Source organism: Hirundo rustica, chromosome 10 (genome assembly GCF_015227805.2).
Source record: "Hirundo rustica isolate bHirRus1 chromosome 10, bHirRus1.pri.v3, whole genome shotgun sequence".
NCBI classification, from domain to species: domain Eukaryota; kingdom Metazoa; phylum Chordata; class Aves; order Passeriformes; family Hirundinidae; genus Hirundo; species Hirundo rustica.
Window position 1 is genome coordinate 10,038,056 of NC_053459.1, and position 17,187 is coordinate 10,055,242.

Sequence of the window (17,187 nt, forward strand, 5' to 3'; positions counted from 1 at the left end):
ATCCATAAATAATATCGACTCCTGTGTGTATGCACAGTATATCCAAATCCCACAGTACTAAGAGGAGACTTTGGAAGCTGCTGTGCACCGACTGATGAATAAACAGCCTAAAGGCAGCCAATCCATGCTGCAAGATTGCTCTCTATATGTATTGTACAGTACTCCTTTCATCTGTCAAATTCTTATAGTCTTGCTGTGCCCCAGTTCCCCATCTGTAAGAAAAGAAAAACATAACAACATCCCTAATAAAAAAATAATATTCCAACAGCATTCCTACCTCACTGACTTTTTACATTAGTAATATAAACAATATAAGCAAAATTGTGAGGCAATACAATATTGCAGGGACTGGTTGCTTCAAATGGAAAATCCAAGCCAGTCATAAAGTGTTAGACTTTGCAGAAATGTGTTCCTGTTGCTCACTATCCATCTCATTATTTAATTATCCAAACAGCTTCTGAAAATTAAGAAGAAAATAAAAAGGAAAATTATATTTGGTACATTTGCTTTGTATTAGCAGCAAATAAAATAAAAATCCATTTTGATCCAACCCATTGACACAGTTTGAAATAATACTTAATGCATGAGTGGAATACTTGCAACCCTCTCCTTGTTATTTTGTCACAGCTATCTAAACCCCATCATTTTCCGAACAAGTTGAATTGTTCAGCAGCTAATAAAATAAAAGAAAGAATACAAAGTGTTGTTTAGATTGATGTGTCCAATTGATCTCAATTTTTATGTTTTTGAAGCAATCACAACAGTTACCTCAATAAAATATCCCCAGGATAGCACACTCACTGCCCCCAAAGAAATAGGTTTATTATGAGATCACCAAACCTCACCTGAACTTCAGAAAACAGAAGGGGAAAAGCTGGCACTATAACATAAGCTAGATGTTTACTTTCTAGACAAGAATCAAGAAGCAAGATGTCATTCTCAGTAACTCTGCTAAAGAGCAGGGGACATGAACCATAGTTTGAGGCAGACACACCGCTACAGTTACTGAGGTAAAAAAAAAAATTAGAGCAGTCCTAACTGTATTCTCATTACATCCAAGGAAGCAACATCATGTGCAACAAGTTGCAAAGTCAAGAATCCAAAACACCAGTACTTCTCATGTTAAATTCCAGTAGTGGATACTATTTCTTCTACATGGTCACCATCAATCTGGCCTGAAAACAGGGGAATTTTCCCTTCTCTCCATACCTTGCTGTCTATACCAGCTTGCTCTTACAGATGTTGGATACTTTAGAGTCAAGTTGTTTTAACATGTTGCTATGTACAAGATCTTTTGTACTGAAGATAATGCCCACCCCTTCCAGAGGTGTGCTCTTACTGGTACTACCAAACCTTTTGGAAAAGCAGCTTCTGCTAACCAGCTTTCACAGCAAATTTCATGGGAGGTTGACAGTATGGTCTACTGAGTGGAGATCCAGCTCTACTCCTGTGCCTTGAGAAGCTGTTTTACAAAGCTCTGTGGCTAGCTCTCTGCTCATGAAAGCCTATAGCTTTGTATTTAATGAATACTCCTAAATTTATCTACATATATATTTGCTTTCGCTGTATCACTTCTAGTGCAAATGAAACCTGTAATGTGGGATTTCTTGTATAGCATCCATGAAAACTACAGACAAGATAAGGCTGCTGTGGCTGGCACTGCCAACATGATTTCTAAGTTTGCGCTTTCTCAAAACAGCACTCTGTATAATGAAAGGTTACCTTGAGCATGCAGCACTTCTGTCAATAACATAAATATGATAAACGTTACACACTGCCAACATTTTACAAATCACAAATCCATTGGCGAAAGCTTTTTATCATATTACATGGAAACGCTGGGGAGAAAGATTTCTCGCTGCTTTCCATTTATGCGGTGGGGCAGCATTTGGTCCCCTGTGGGAGTTTCATGTGTCTCATTATAAAACACTCGAGGGAGCGGAGAGCGCTGCTGAAGGAACTCCCGTGCCCGGGAGCGCCCCGGCAGCGGCGGGATGGCCCTGAGGGCCCCGGCTGCTACTGCTGCTGCTGCTGCCGCTGCCGCCTTTCCCGGTACCGCCTCGCTCCCGGCCCGGTTTCACCGTGCCCTTCTCCCCGCCGGGACCCAGGGCCGAGCCCGCTCCGTGCGAGCGCAGTCCGTGCCTCGTTCGGGCTGGCCCCGGCCCCGCTCCCGCCGCGCAGCCCCGCGGCTCGGGCGGGCCCGACACCTGCGCCCTCAGGGCGGCGCGGGCGGGGGACGCAGCCAGCCGGCGGCCCGGGACACTCCCGCTGTCCCGGGACGGGGCTGCCCCTCAGCGCGCTGCCCGGCCCCGTCCAGAGGAGCGCCAGGTGCCCCCGCCCCGGGCTGCCCGTCCGCGGCGCTCACCTCAGCTCCCAGGCGGGAAAGCCCCCGACACCTCGCTCACTCCATGCCCGCTGAGGGCGGACGGACGGACGGCGGCTGCCAGTGGTGCCCAAGGCAGGACACGCGGGGGGGGGTGAGGGGGTGGAGGAGAGGGGTGGCCGGGGCGGGGCCGCGACCCGGGAGCACCGAGGCGGGTGCGGAGCGGGAACCCTGGGGCCAAAACCCGCGGGAGGGCGGGCGGGGGGGGCAGAGTCGAAGCGCCCCGGGACGCCGCGCAGACAGCGCCGAGGGGGGGATGGCCGGCGGGGGCTGCCCCGGCCGCCTGGCGCCGGTGCTGCTGCTCGCCCTGCTCTGGCCGGGCCGCGCCGCGGCGGAGGTGAGTGAGCGCCGGGACGGGGCGGTGGAGCGGGGTCCCGCCGAGGCTGCGGCGGGCCTGGGGCATGGGCGGGCTCGGCCCCGCGCTCCCCGCTGCCACCGCTCTGCGTTGGCCGCCGGTGGGGAGGGAAAGGTGAATGCGCGTGTTTCGGATGATGCGCCTGTATACACGCCCGGGCAGGGAGAGGCGAAGCGAGGTGAGGTAGAGCGCATCTCGCCCAGCTGCGGGGCACCGCTACCCGGACATCGCTGGCGGCGGGGATGAGGACGGGAGGGAAGGCCGTGCACGGGGCACCGCGTCCCCGCTGGCCTCAGCAGCTTCCCGCCCTCCCAGCTGAGGGGACGGCACGGGGCGGGATGGGGGCCCGGGAAGCGGCTGCCGAGGTCCGGCCTGAGGGCACAGGGGGTGCGAACGACTAGGACGGAGCGGTGTGGGAGTGGATGGTCCCTGAGGCAAACACCTCCGGAGAGGCACTTACCGTCCGGACACCTTCATGACAAAAATATTTCATAGATTGTCTTTCAGTGTCCATCACCGTTTGGTCAATAAATTCTCCTAGATCATATTGTAGTCTTTTCTGTGCCTTTCTCCGGTGTCTGGTTATAACATTTGGACCGTACATTCCCAGCTGGGAGAAGAGCAGTCAGCTGTGAGGGTACGCGGGTCGGTGTAGCTCCAACACTTCTGGCAGTTACCAAACTGGAAACTGCCGATTTCGGTAAATTTCTGGCAGATATCAAACACCCGAAACTGACAGTTTAGTAAATTTCAAGTTCCTTCTCCCGTAATAGTCAAAAATGTTAATTTTTCCTTGCATATATGAGGAAAGCTCTAACACTGTACATTAAAATCTTTACTGCCCCTTAAAACATTTTGAAGTTCTCCTTTGTAAAGAAGAAATGTGATTTTGTACTTCGCTGTTGCTAAAGCAGAGCCACATTCTGCTATAATTATCTGAAGCAGTCTAATTAGCAATAATGTTTTTTTCTAAATTCGTGTAGCTCTTTCACTCACCCATTCTGGGTAGAGGGTCTGGAAACAGCATAAGTGCCTCATCCAATATATTGTGTTTTTTTCATGGCACTCTAACTCGACTGGCAGTCAAGTTTAGTCATTTAACAAAGATCTAATTGTTTTATTTGTAATGGAATTAAAATACCTCTTAGTTCTTATGTAGAACAGAAGTACCAGATCTGTTTGCAAAGTTTTCTGCAGAGTTGTTTCAGGCTCCATCTAGAGTTGTTGCTTACTGTAAAGCAAGATGTGGAAGATAAACAGCTCAAGACCTGTCTCTCTCTCTCTCCTGCCCAGTTTGCTGGGTTTTGTTCCATTCTCCTCTTCCTCTGCTGGTACCTGCCACCCATTGCCCCTGTTGCTCTGAAGAGGTGGATGTCATCATGTGGGCTTCTGCATGGCTTTTAGCAAGCACAGGCCATGTTCCATGAATGCGCCCCCTCTCCCACAACGCGCGCACACACTTTGTCTAAGCCTCTCTTCTGGCAGTTTTAGCTAAACAACTAATTAAATATTAGTGGCTACTGTAATTGAGATGAAGTAATTGATGAATCGTGTTATTATCTTGGCTAAACTGTTCATTGCAAAGAAATAGGTATGGTTAATGTTCTAAAATCATGCTACATTTTCATATGAAAATAAATTGACCAGCAAGCAATACTTTTGCTGTTTGCATCATTTAAAAATGTTTCAGCATAGAAGATTTTAGGTGTAGTTTATTCCTGAAGACAGGAAAGCAGATTACTCATTTGTGCCTGCTGCTGTTTATACAGCAAATTTTAGTCCTAGCAGCCCTTCACCGAGTCCAGACTTCTCTGCCCTTAGGAAGCTGAACTTTCTGGCACCTGCTAGGGAGTATTATTGTCTGCATTCTTGACCACTGGCATGCTCTAATCACATCTTCTGAAAACTCAGCAGAAGTAGCATCTTCCCATGTCAAAGACTTTTCAACTTTTTTGATGAGCTTCTTTCTTCTTCCTTGACTTCAAATACTGGTGTTATAATTCTTCAGATTTTTCCACTGTTCATTTAAATATTTTACAATCATCATCATCGATATATTTTCACAGGGTACAAGATTCTTCCTATTCTTCCTCTTTTTTTTTTTTTCTTTCAGAAAAAATGGATTTGCTTTTTCTTTGCTTAATTTTGTCTATCAGCACATGAAAGTGATAGTCTTGATAAAAATGCACAGTTCAATTAATTCCCTTAAGTGTGTCCTTTTGATACCATTTATGTGCTGTGTTTCTCTTCTATCTTCATATTAAACACTAATCTAAAAATGTTCCCTGAAATTTGGTGTTTCAAATGAGATGTTTCATTTTTTTCTAATAGGAAAAATATGTTGATCAAGTTCATTAGTACTCAATATTGTGGCATTGATCATTTTTATGATGGCATCATGTTAGCATTTGTTCAGAACAGGATAAAGAGAGTTTCTACTTGAACAAGATTACTTGCTTGCAAGTTAGCTGCACCTCATCTTACTACCACTTTTTAATTTGTATTTTAAATACTTTTGTGATGTTAGTTAGCTCACAGGATAAAATTAGGTGAACCTTATTATGTTTTTGCCTCCATCATGACATTTCATATTTTTCATCATGCACTGGGGGCAAAGGAGGGGAAATAACAACCTTGGTGCCTGTTAGACTTGGGAAGATCTGTTTTGCATCCTCTTCCTCACTCATATTGTCAGTGACTAGATGCAAGAGTTCATATTTCACAACTAATTACATTTCTCACAAATGTTAGAATTTGCATGCAAGTACTTAAAACAAATCTTCTTTACTTCCTAATAGCAATATTTTTTTCCTAATTATGTGCAACCTATATTGCTGTCACAAATAGATCTTAATGCATGGCTCTTAAAGGGAAAAACTGTTCTTGCTCAGCCCATGGCCAACTCCAAGGCTGGCAAGAATGGGATGCAGGCTTAGTTTGACCAGGAATCAAAGTGTTGGAGGCACCAAGTGTCATGGTGGGAATATCCCTTGTCTGACAGTCTTTGGAAGCACCCAGGTTCTTTGTTGCACAAGCAGCTGAAAAGGGAAGATGTGCACCTGAATATACAAGAGAGTTCACAGAGCATGTTAGAAAAACAAGTCCTTTGTGAAGTGCCCTCTTTGATTTGGTTAATGTGATCCCAGCTCCAGAGTCAAGGAGGGTGTTACTCTGAGAATTGGGTCTAAATTCTGCCAGACTGTTCTGCTCCTGATTACCTCTACATTTATTGTAATTCAGCCATCACCTCCAAAGAGAAACAGGCCAATGTCACAGCACTGCAGAGCTAGGCTTTGCCTACTGGGTCAAGAGAGGTAGCATAAATTAGCAGAGTTACCCTGGTGTTTGTGCATCAAAATTGATGGACTTCTGCTGGTTTGCAGCACGTGGCTCTGATGGCCAAGAAATGTGAAGTATCCTTATGTGTGTGCTGCATCATACAACTGAAAGATGAACCTGCTTAGGTGACCTAAGTAAACACCTGTCAAAATTGAACTTTTGACACTTGATGCCTTTTCTAGAAAACCTACAAGACACATACACATTTAAGCAAAAGTCCATAATTCAAGTTATTTTGCTAGCTGATAATACCATAAAAATTGTTAGAACAGGCAGGCAATCACTGGTTCTTTCTTCACTGCTTTGAATTTCATAGATAGAATAATTTTATTTATGATCTGTGCTAGCAGTCTCTTCTGCAGTACCTAGAGCTGATTCGATATAACAGATCTTTGAAACAAAATACTTTGCTGTTAAGTGCAACTAGTTTGGGATGTCCGGTCATCTGTTTTACTGTCACATTCTCACCTTACTGCCTAACAAAGTAATACTAGAAGTATGTTGTCATGGATTACAGAAGCATAGGGGGAAGGTGAAGTGCAAAAAGACTTTTTCCTTAACTGTTTGCGGCCCCAGTCTCACACAGTCACGCCGAAAAAGTTCCATTTTGTCACACCTAATATATTTTTAATTCCATTTTCATTTTTTGTTGTAGCAATTTTTTGGATAGGGTACAAGTCTCACAGGTTTACAGGTTTTCCTTTTCGTCTGGTTTAGTGAAGACCTTTTAGCTAGGGCTTTGTGCTGCATTTTTCCACAGATTATTTTGAAGGAAGCTGCAGGAAGAAGTGACCTTTAATTTTTTTTTAAATCTGTGAAATCAGAGAGCCTTTCAAATAAGGAAAAACCAAAGTGTGTGCAATAAGCCTTCCCTGAACAAGCTACTGTTGCTTTCATTGCTATTTGCACCACTTAACAGAAGATGCACACCAGGAATTTTATGAATATACAAATATACAGGCCTGAGGAGACAAAAATTTTAGTGAATACCATTCCCACACTCAACAGCTGGGAAGAAATACAAAATATGTGAGTTAATGCTAACCCTAGTGTGGTAGGTAAGCAAAAATTCAGTAGTTAAATGGTGTGTATTCGTTATTAGATTGCTCTTTTAAGGTGATTGTTAGGAAGGAAGAGCACGGATGAATAAGCTGATTACACACTCTTAAGAGTTTGCTACACAAAACAAAATTGTGTGGCCTGAATTGCTTAGTCTTTTTTTCCTTGGCGAAAAGCAAAATATTTATTTCTGTTGTCCCCATGTCCTCTTCAAGGTCAGGAGAAGAAACTAGCCACATAGATGGAGTTTATGGCTCCATCTTTGGAGATTTTACACATCTGAATATATCAGGAACAGTTTGGTTTCATTTCTGATAGTCCTTATCAGTGACTTCTAACCCAGTGAGATGACTTGTAGAGTAAGGTGTTGGTCATTATAAACATAAATGTCAAAATATTCTGTGGTATAGAAAAAGAAGGAAAACCATCATTCTCTTAGTCTAAAGAGAGAGAAATTCTGTATCTTCTTTTTATAGGCCAAAAGTAATTTATACACATACACCCTCCCGAAAACAGGAGATTTTAGAGCCTCAGCATACAGTTTTCCAAAACTGCACACAATATACCAGCTCTGCTTATGTAGATACTGAATAATTTTAGGCAGTGTCTACAAAATAGGCCTTAGTGGCCATCTCTACAGAATTCACAAATCATTTGAGTTCATGAAAACTTAGTGTGTTTGTTTTTTTCTGCATTAAAACATTTTATCTGTTTTATCCTAAGGCAGTGACGAAGACATGGGCAAAGTGAAGATTGCTAAGCCCAGCTGTTCTCACATTTCTTCACTGATAGTGAGTTGGAGAGAAGGGAGAAGCCCAGTAGAATTAATTGTGCTGTATCTGCTTGAAGAAGAGTATGGTTGGTACCATGGAAGTTGCATGTGGAACACACTCCCAATGGCACAGTGCTGTGTTTTCCTTTATGAACAGCTATGTAACAGTGGTTTCTTGGAACTTCTGTACAAACAGGCTCATTCACAGGAAAAAAAAAAAAAAAAAAAAAAAAAAAAAAGATTGGCTGTGCAGTAAGTATGTCAACAAAAAAAGAAGCTAGGGATACCAAAAGTTTTCTGAAAATTTTGTTTTCATCTGGCTTACACTGTTTAACCTAGAGTTTATGTTACTGCTTTTTTATTGTGCTAAGTGTGGATACATATAAAAGATTTGCCTAACACTACAAAACTGCTGTTATCCAAAATTTATAACCAACAGGGTTTGCTATGAAAAGTAGGAGAATTTTTTCAAAGTAGTTTCAATCTCTGAAGTGAAAAAAGGGGTTCATACACATGTTTCCCCTGGCATAATGGAAGGTTGTTTAAATGTTCACATACAGAAGCTTCTTCCATTTCTCCCTACATGTCATTTAGCTTAGTTGGTTTGAAATACCATTATAAATATATCTTTATAGTACATGAATGAGCAAATCCCTTCCAAGAGAACTCATGCCAGTTTAAAATGAAGGATTTAAAGTAAGTAAATTCTTACCAAGCTCAGATAAAAATGTACATTAACATCATGTAGCCATGAACTGTGTATCCGTAAGTTAAACACGAAGTACAGCTCCTGTGAAGTGTTATGTTTTCCTATGACCACGGATGTTTAGGACTTCTCTCCTGCACTTCACACTGAAAGCAGCACATAACCAGTAATACAAGGCCTGTCTCACCAACAGGGCATTTTGATCCAACAGTATTCCCTGAGCAAGGTTCCCATTACAGGTGTTTAATGGAGCTTATTCAACAACTGCCCTGCCTGCAGCATAACAGTTGTCTCTTGCTGTATCTTTTAGACCCAGGCTCTCTGTGTTGGGTGCTATTGACCAGGCTGTTTATTAGTTAAGTTACTGGTGTATTTATTTACAATGGAAAGTCTAAATGAAATAATTTTTATCCTGTGCTAGGTATTCAACTGGTAAGCAAAATGCTGTGAATTGTGATAGCTCCTGTTAACAGGAGTCTTCTAAGGTAGGAATGTCTGGCTGCCTTCCAGTTCACAAGTGACTACACAATGTTTCAGGGTTTGGGAACTGACATATTTTCCTTCATCTCATCATCTCCTATTTCTGCTCTATGTTGTCTATACTTATTGAAGGCTTAATAATTTGGTTTTGTTGTACTGGTCCAGCAATCACTAAAAAAACACAAAGTTCTTCGTGGTCTTTGATAATTTTAATGAATTCATGTTTGATGCTTAGAATGCATGAAAAACTTTTAGTATACAGATTCTAATTGTGAGACTGGTATTTTGTTTTGATAGCAATGTTTTGGAGTGAGGGGACCTCATTCTCCAGGACCTTGCACGCTCCATGGTGATTTGCAGTTGTGCAACATGAGGAATATGCTGCCAGAGTCACGTATCCACTAACCTTGTCTAGCTAGAATTCCTGACTGTGCTAATCTAAGTAAGTGTCTTAATACAGGTGCATCAGAAGAAAAAGATTTTCTTTATATAGCTTTTCTCACAGTGGGAACCTTTTTCTGTAAAGCTCTGCTCTCAGATCCTCTTGTGCAGGCTAGGATAAATTTTCAAAACTGTAACTGTATCCAAGCTAGAAACTTTAGCTACCACCATAATGTTCTTCTGAAAGTACAGCATTTAACATATGTGCAGCATACCTGCCCCAACACAAATCTGCAGAGTAGATAAAAGGTAGAGCAAACTTCCCACTTCCTGTAATCACAATGTATTACTCCCACCTTTATTAGATGCAATAGAAAACATGTCATAGAGAATGAGTGAAATGGGCCTTTTGAAGTTTTAAACGCTATAGTAACATCAACTGTTGGAGCAGGGTTATTCTATGTGCTCAGTTGTGATTTATAGACGCAGCTGGGATGTGTAAAGTGATTGCTCTGCACTGAGAAAGCGCAGAAAGAATTCAAAAATCTCCATGTGTCAGCAGCCATTGTAAATTCATAATCAAGACTTAAAGGAGCTGGCTCACTGATACGTAATTTTTAATAAGTAGTGGCATTTAAGAAAAATTACAGGAAAGTTGAAATTAGCTGATAAGTTACTTCCACTTAGAAAGGACCACTGTGGTGACATGCATATTTTCAGGCTGCTCAGGATATCATTAATGGGAAGGAAGATGGAAAAGAATAAAGTGGCATGACAGAAAAATAGATATTATCCAATAAGTCTTGTTCCACATAGTGATAGAGTTCTAATTTAGTGATTTTGTAAGTTAGGAGATAAAGACCTAATGGCAGGATAGGTGAGATGTTAATAAGTATCAAATTTAAATGAAAAATTAGTTATGCATTTTTAAAAATAAGTCTGATCAGCTGTTAGAACAACCAGTGAAGGAAAGTGACAGCTTCACCACCCACTTGAGAGAAGACACCTGGGCTATTTTTACTGTCCACAGTAATTAATGGATATCACTTGTACTGCTTTTAATTCATTTTAAAATACCTCATGTTACACAGTCATCTTTCATTTACATTAACCAGAATTTACTTCAGGCATCAGTGGAGTTCACCCATGAAATTAAAGACCAGTCAAGCCAAAAGTGCAAACTTAAGCCCCACTTCAGCCACTTTACTATATTCTTACACAATTCATTTAATTCCGTCTCAGCTTTCATCTGAATATCTTTATTACTCATCCTGTGTGGGCTTGGTCTAAAATAAAGAATATTTAAAAGATATTTAAAGAAATTCTTAAAGAATATGGTGCTTGTTTCCTGCAACAACACGTTTTGCTTCCTCTCTGTCCTGGGTGCAGTATTTTTAATACAAATATGTATTTTGAAATTATAGCTGAGCTATTCTGATCTTCTCTGGATCTGGAAAAACAAAGAAATACTCTGACAGTTCTATCATTGTATATATCATTCAAACAAAATAGATCAGTGGAGAAATACTGGATCATCCTCACTTTGGCTCTGTTCATCTGTTCTCTACCTTTCTGCCTCTAAACCATTCTCAGGTGGACTGTGTTGCCCCACTAATGTGAGTGACAGCACTCAGAGCCTCTGCTAGTGAGAGAATAGAAAGGCTGGCATTGTTGCTCTTCTTACATGAAGACTTTGTCACATCCTTTGGCATATTCAGGTTTGATAACATTCCTAAATACATTCTCTGATGTTCTTCTTGTAACCAGTGCTACTGGCAAAGTGCAGAGAACTGTGTAAGATTCTCTCCAAATTAAGTTGCCACCAACTGCAGTGGCTGGAGTAGCAGTGCCATGCTCAGTCTACATTAACCTTTGTATGGTGACTCCATAGTCTGTAGTATGTTATTTCTTCCTTCTTTCTGTGTCATTTCTTTGAGGAATTATGTGAAGGAGAGGACTGGAATACTTTCTAAGCAGTTGGTTAAGTTACTCTCTGAATCAGGAGCAGGAAGAGGTCAGAGCCCTGTAGAATCCAACCCCGTAGTGTAGGAAAGGCAATTCAGAGTTATAGATAAGGTTGCACCCACTGGACAAAACTTTAACTGCTGCAGTAAATGTGCCTCAACATGTACTAATGGATTTATGTATGTGTTTAATACAGATAATAACCCTGTTAATAACAGGGTTACTATCACTAAAAAACACTTTGGAAAAGAGCTCCTCTGTAAATTACTCCAAGTGCTGTGAGGTTTTAATCTTGGTTCATTGGTAAATTGATTTGATTTGGTATTTATATAATGATCTGACTGTATCCTTTGACCTAGATTTTAGATCAAAAATATTCTTCATCTAAATATTTGAAAGAAATGCTAATTATTATTTTGAAAATCACAAAACCAAAATACATGCAGTAAATATGTGGCTTTGGTTAATACACTTATGTAGATGGAATTGTGAGAATTTTGAATAAATTGTTAATAACTAATATTCAGTTTCCTTATTTTATAACCTGGCAACATCATATTGTTTTTTAATGATCCATTGATAAAGGAACTGCAGGCATCTTGCAAGGATGTGAAAGCCATCCAACAGTATAAGTGAGCAATGATTCCTTGGTTCAAAGCTCCTGTACAGAAGGCGTAATCTAATCTTACATAAAAAATCATATGCCAAAACATTTAGTATTATCCAGTTAACTGACTGCGTAATGTTAAATCATCTTTGGTCTTTTCAGTTTCGTTTAAAGTGATATGTGTACACAAAAAGACCTAACTAGATCTGAAAGCTTACTAATGGCAAATTAAACATGTTCTAAGCATTCTGACTTCTTGAAGAGCAAAGGCTCTCTTTCTTTCAGTAGTTTTTTAACTTAGATTAATTGTATAGTGTCATAATTTTCTACATGTTCATGCATTTCTCTTCACATTGGATTGTCTTTGATTATAAGATAAAAGGGTTTGTTCTGTATCTGTACACATCAAATCTCCTGCAGATTATACCTGTTACAGTTGAGTAATTTCATGTTTTGATTTCTCTATATGTCCTGAAAACTGTGCTTTGCATACAGATACTGAAAAGAATCTGCTTCTAGTTTGCTTTCACAGGCAGAAATAAGGTACAACTCCATGAAGGTCTACAGAATTATAATGGTATATACCTGTGTATACATCTTGCCTTGGGCAACTACTCTTTTTATATTGCTTAGCAGACCTCTACCAGTTTTGAAGAGAATGTTTATGCAATGTACTGTCATTGAATAAGGAACAAGAAAATCAGTTGTCTTATAAACTATCCCAAATTTATTTCGAGAGATAGATCACTTTATCCTCTGGTATTTATATAAAAAGGCTTAAAATATCTGTCATATAACTGACTTGATGAATTTAGATTATCCAGTACTAGACTGATTGACTTCACCAAGCAGAAATCAGGTTACTCTTTGTTGTTAATTCTGCACTAGTGCTTATTTTTGTCTCAGGTGATATAATCATATTGATTAGTATAATAGTAAAGGTAGCAGAGTTAGATAGTTTCTGTTTTACATGATACCTTTGTTTTCCAAATTTCTGATGCAGTACCACTTGAATTCTAGCTGTCAGATCAGGGTAAGAGTGAGTCTTCTTTAAATATGATAAAGAATTAACTATTTAATGTTTGCAACTCTTTAAAAATCTAGCCTGAAACATCACATAGTCCCTTGTTGATCTGTATATAAATCAGAGGCAGGCACAATAATTTCTTGAGGATTTGCCTTTCATGGCTAACTGATTTTAATTCCTGCTTTATTTTGTAAATAAATGTTTAAGTATCTGTTCACCTGAGGAATGTTCCTTGCAGCTGTTTTTAAATTGATAGATGGCATAATCTCACCTAACTTCAGCCACCTGAAAGACAAGCAGCAACTGTCAGGAATTGTCAAGTCCGTAGAGAACCACAACTACTTGCAGCATCTTTCCTCCATATAAAAGAAACATAAAAGTTATACATTTGAAACACAGTGACTGTTGTAATATGACAAACTGTAGGGGTTAGTTAATTCTGTCTGCAAGATCTCACTAATATTGTTATTTGTCTCAAAAGACAATACAGAGGAATGATGAGCTCTGTCACTGTTGAGAATTGCCTCTTCACAAACATTTTTTTTTTAAGTTGTATCATCTGTGAAATAATTACTTACTGAAACCACTGAGATCTTACTTGTCTCTCTCCAAACAACTCAATGAGAAAAATAGTTGCATTATAAAGTTTGTATTTTTGTTTTTCAGAACTGTGTATGCAAAGGTAAAAGTCCCTGCTTTTGTGATAGCACAAAAGGAAGTAAGGTAAGAACAGATACATCTTCCTTTTTTAATATTAGCTTATATATTTGGAAATTGTTGATAGATGACTTCAGTTGATACAGTGGGTGATGGTGCGTGATGGTATTTTGCCAACAGAGTCTACAGAGAACCTTACAAAATTCTGTTTACTTTGGGGAAACTGTTTAACTAATACTCTTCAACTGATTTTTTTTTACTGCATTCGCCTATTTACAGCATTGTATGATGTTTGGATACCAGCAGTACAACTATCCAGAGCACCAGGTCTCTTTCACTAACTCCTAACAAATGCCATTACCTTGGCAGCTGCTCTCCTGTTACAAATTTCATAATGCCATCAGGAGTCTCATGTTCAGTGCTTCCCTCTTTCCATCTCTGGACCCTTCCAGTTCCTGAGGGAAAGCTGCACACACTGGCATCAAACAGATAAACCTCTTGTAGACCAAGCAGTGGATGAGTTTCTGGGTCCTAATCATAAGCACCTTGCCATCACTGAAGGAACAGCAAATCCATCAGCAGTAACAGATCCACAGCTCTGCCTGTTGCCAATAGCAGCTTGGCAGAGGCTCGGAGTGGCTTTTAGACAAACCTGAATTACACAAATGCCAAAAATTCTTTGAAACTCCTGCTCTCAGTTGGAAGAACAGCTGATTCACAAATGAAAGGGGCATTATTGAAGAAGTCATGGTTGTGATTTAGACGAGCCATGAGCACAGAAGTTGCTATACTAAACCTTATCAACAGATTCCAGTCATCTATAAAGATCTAGGTTTATGATTAGTCCCACTGATTGGTCTCATCTGCTTTTATGAAGTCAGAGAAAATTTTTCTGGAAGTAAGTATTTTCATTATTAAAATGTATATTAATAAGTGGGAAAGGAGAATACTAATATTTTCAGTAAAATCTCCCTGTTTATTTTTCGTATTCCTAGTTGGTCTAACCTGACTTTGTCCTAAACACTAAAAACTAAAACTGAAACCAGTTGAAAACCTAGAAAAAAACAAGCTGCCCACTAAAAGAGAAATATTAATAAGAATGGACACCTGCAACTTGTCTTTACTAGTTCCATGTAAAATAACTGAGCAATTTGTGGGTAAGAGTAAATCATTATTTAGACTGATTAAGATTTTCATGCAGAAAATCAGGATAATGATATTAATCAACATGTTTTGATAATTATTCAGTGTTTAGAATTCTCCAACCTGAAAATCCTCAGATCTTGTTGATCTGCTAAGAAGGAAGTGTGGCTAAAATGGCCTTTTCTGTAGAGAGGGCAGTGAAGCTGTCAGGGGAGCTCAGCGCTGCTCTGGATTCAGAGCTCAGGCTGGTTTTTGCTATGGGCAAGCAGGTCGAGAATTTGCTTTTCCTGTGAGCTGGGACCGACCTCCCTCCAGTGGCTTATCCTGGGATAGCATTCATCCTCCAACCTTGGGGTGCTGCTGCATGAAATAAACGATTGATTATATAGATCTCACAGACACTTTAAAATGCATTTCTTATTTTCATATGTGTTAAAATATTATGGGACTAGATTTTATCTTGAGATATATAAATATATAAAATCACTATTTTTAAAATTTTGTATTTAATTTAGAAGCTATTTAAAATCTGGTGAGTTTGTAGGATTTTGAGGAGTGAGAATTGGTGCAAGGAAAAGCCAAAATATTTTTGCTCCTGTCTTGTGCATTAAATAAGATACTAAACTTCTGCACAGCAAAATTTCACATGCTTTCTTTCTATAACTTTGTATAAAGCAATAGGAAAATTGGCTCTGAGAGAATTGATAATACCATTCTCTCACTCCCACGTCATGCTGTGATGTCAAAGGTGTTGAACTGGCAGCTCTTCACTGATGTAAAATTACTGCTGTCTGAAGGGCTGAAATGCCTCTCCTGTGAGCTTCCAGACTTGAGGCACTTCATTTAAACCAAGTTAAGACTTGGATCTTTTATGCTTAATTTAAGAAACTGAAAATACCCCTTTCATTAGCTTAGCCTACTGTATTCTGTTTCCATTGTTTCAATTTTATTTCCTTTACATAGTTTATTTATTTGAATTTGGTCTTAAAAAAACCAAACAAAAACAAACACATGAAAAAGTAATTTGGTGTCTTAATCTCTGAGATTCAGAAAAATTTAAGGTATTTGTCACTTAAAGCAAGGGATTTTTATTCTGTCTGTTTTTGTTGTATTTGACTTGCACTGTTTTCTTCCTTGGCTTTCATGAAGTGATATTGATGGTTTGGAACTGACCTTGCTGTGCAGCAGCAGCCATTAAGTTTCTCATTTTGTGTTGCTAAACATAATGCAGAAGTATAAAGCAGGAGTAAATATTGCTGCTTTCTTAAGCTTTTCACGCTGTCAGCTAATCTCCATACTCTGCAAAATCCTGAATACTATCTTGTGCTATGATAATTCAAGTTCATGCTTATGAGCATGTGGTGCTGAGGGGCTGAGGCAGCCCAGAGGTGGACCACAAAAACAGGTCAGTGTGGGCAAGGGCAATGATCTGCCACAGGAGCAGAAAGCCAAGAGGTACTGAAAGTAATAAATGCCTTAGGAAAATTCATGGATATTTGAAGAGTTTAATTATCTTAATGTTTACAGGGTGAAAAAGGCTTTCCTGGTGTTCCAGGTCCACCTGGTCAAAGAGGCTTTCCTGGTCCAGAAGGGCCTCCAGGGCCACAGGGACCAAAGGTAGGTATGTATGTGAGACAGAGTGATACACACAGAGAAACTACTGTGCTTGGTGGTCAAAGTTAGCTATGGCTGTGTAGACAATTCTGTTTTACAAAACCAAACCAAACCAAAACAAAATCTTTCTCAGAGCTTCCCATTTTGGTAGGGATGTTGGTTTGTGGCTTTTTCATCTAGAAAAACTCGTGTCATGGGACCAGAGGTGTCGTTCCTATTCACCAATCATGTTAAGTCTGTATTGGAACACCTTATAAAAGGTAGTAAGAATTAGACAATAAAGCCTTTTTTCTATGCTCTTTGCCTTCTGAAATATTTGGGGTCTTTCATCACTCTGTCGTGTCCTACGACGACACACAATTATTTGTTTTGACCTATGATGAAGTACAGATATTTTTTCACTATGAGGGTAGGTGGGTGGTGAGACACTGGACAGGTTCTCCATCCCTGGAAGTTCAAGGCCAAGTTGGATGAGGCTTTGAGCACCCTATTCTAGTGGAAGGTGCCCCTGCCCGTGTCAGGGGGGTTAGAACTAGAACATCTTTAAGGTCCCTTCCAACTTGAATCATTCTGTGATTCTATGATACATTCCCTGTAAACACGGGAAGGGCAAGACACCACAATTATTGCAGTTGTATGAAATGCTTGTTTTCTTTATTGACTGTAATAGGCCAATCATTTATTTATTTATCTACATAG

General features: G+C 40.0%; 2 protein-coding genes across 7 annotated transcripts in view; one reads left to right on the forward strand and one right to left on the reverse strand.

Annotated features, from left to right (window-relative positions):
- The window catches only part of COL4A4 (collagen type IV alpha 4 chain), a 68,978-nt gene extending 66,505 nt beyond the window's left edge, over window positions 1-2,473 (reverse strand). For 5 of the 6 annotated variants that reach the window (XM_040074570.2, XM_058421991.1, XM_058421989.1 and 2 more), the window contains exon 1: window positions 2,366-2,473. The gene's annotated coding sequence lies outside the window, so the exon portion shown is untranslated. Of the gene's footprint in view, window positions 1-277; window positions 391-2,365 lie in introns of those variants that run through there. The other variant, XM_058421990.1, reaches the window with a different exon arrangement.
- A 166-nt stretch (window positions 2,474-2,639) lies between these two features.
- The window catches only part of COL4A3 (collagen type IV alpha 3 chain), a 56,702-nt gene continuing 42,154 nt past the window's right edge, over window positions 2,640-17,187 (forward strand). Inside the window, exons 1-3 of the mRNA XM_040074571.2 lie at window positions 2,640-2,720; window positions 13,741-13,797; window positions 16,402-16,491. Of these exons, the coding sequence (XP_039930505.1) occupies window positions 2,640-2,720; window positions 13,741-13,797; window positions 16,402-16,491 (228 nt within the window). The remainder of the gene's footprint in view (window positions 2,721-13,740; window positions 13,798-16,401; window positions 16,492-17,187) is intronic.